The sequence below is a fragment of the Plasmodium gaboni genome, assembly GCF_001602025.1.
Source record: "Plasmodium gaboni strain SY75 chromosome Unknown, whole genome shotgun sequence".
NCBI lineage: Eukaryota > Apicomplexa > Aconoidasida > Haemosporida > Plasmodiidae > Plasmodium > Plasmodium gaboni.
The window spans coordinates 1-540 of NW_017385557.1; the positions used below are offsets into that span (position 1 = coordinate 1).

Sequence of the window (540 nt, forward strand, 5' to 3'; positions counted from 1 at the left end):
ATAACCGCATTTCATAATTCTCCACAAACAGTCTTTGTTGTCATCCCAAAATTTTTTTCTTTTTCCTTTGTCGTCCATTTCCTTACCATTAGATACCTTAAGGTTTTTGAGAGATACTTTTATTGATTTGTTTGTGCCACTGTTATCATCCTCTAAATGATCTGTACCCATAATTATATGTTTATAATCATAAAAACTATACTGTAACGCTCTACAAGGATCTACTCCATAATGGTTTTTATAATCATTATATTTAATACCTAAATTATATCCTTCATTGGCTGCACCTCTAAATAATTTGTATTTCAATTCGTGATGATTTTGTGAACCGTCTAGGCCATAATAACATAATTTTCGTCTTCGAGGTGAAACAACGATATTTTTGTCCAAATTTGGTAACCATTTATAATGGTCCTTTTGACCTACCCATTTAATATCATTGGTATCACTAGGTATACCTCCACAATTAATTTCAGGATCATATTCTTTATTTATTTTACTATTTTTTTCATCAGGATTAAAAGGAACTTTTAATTTTTG

General features: G+C 29.6%; 1 protein-coding gene across 1 annotated transcript; it reads right to left on the reverse strand.

Annotated features, from left to right (window-relative positions):
- PGSY75_0040600 (putative EMP1-like protein) lies at nt 1–540 on the reverse strand (the record flags this gene model as incomplete). Its single annotated transcript, XM_018783523.1, has 1 exon — nt 1–540. A coding segment is annotated over one exon (540 nt), but the record flags the coding sequence as incomplete, so codon positions are not given.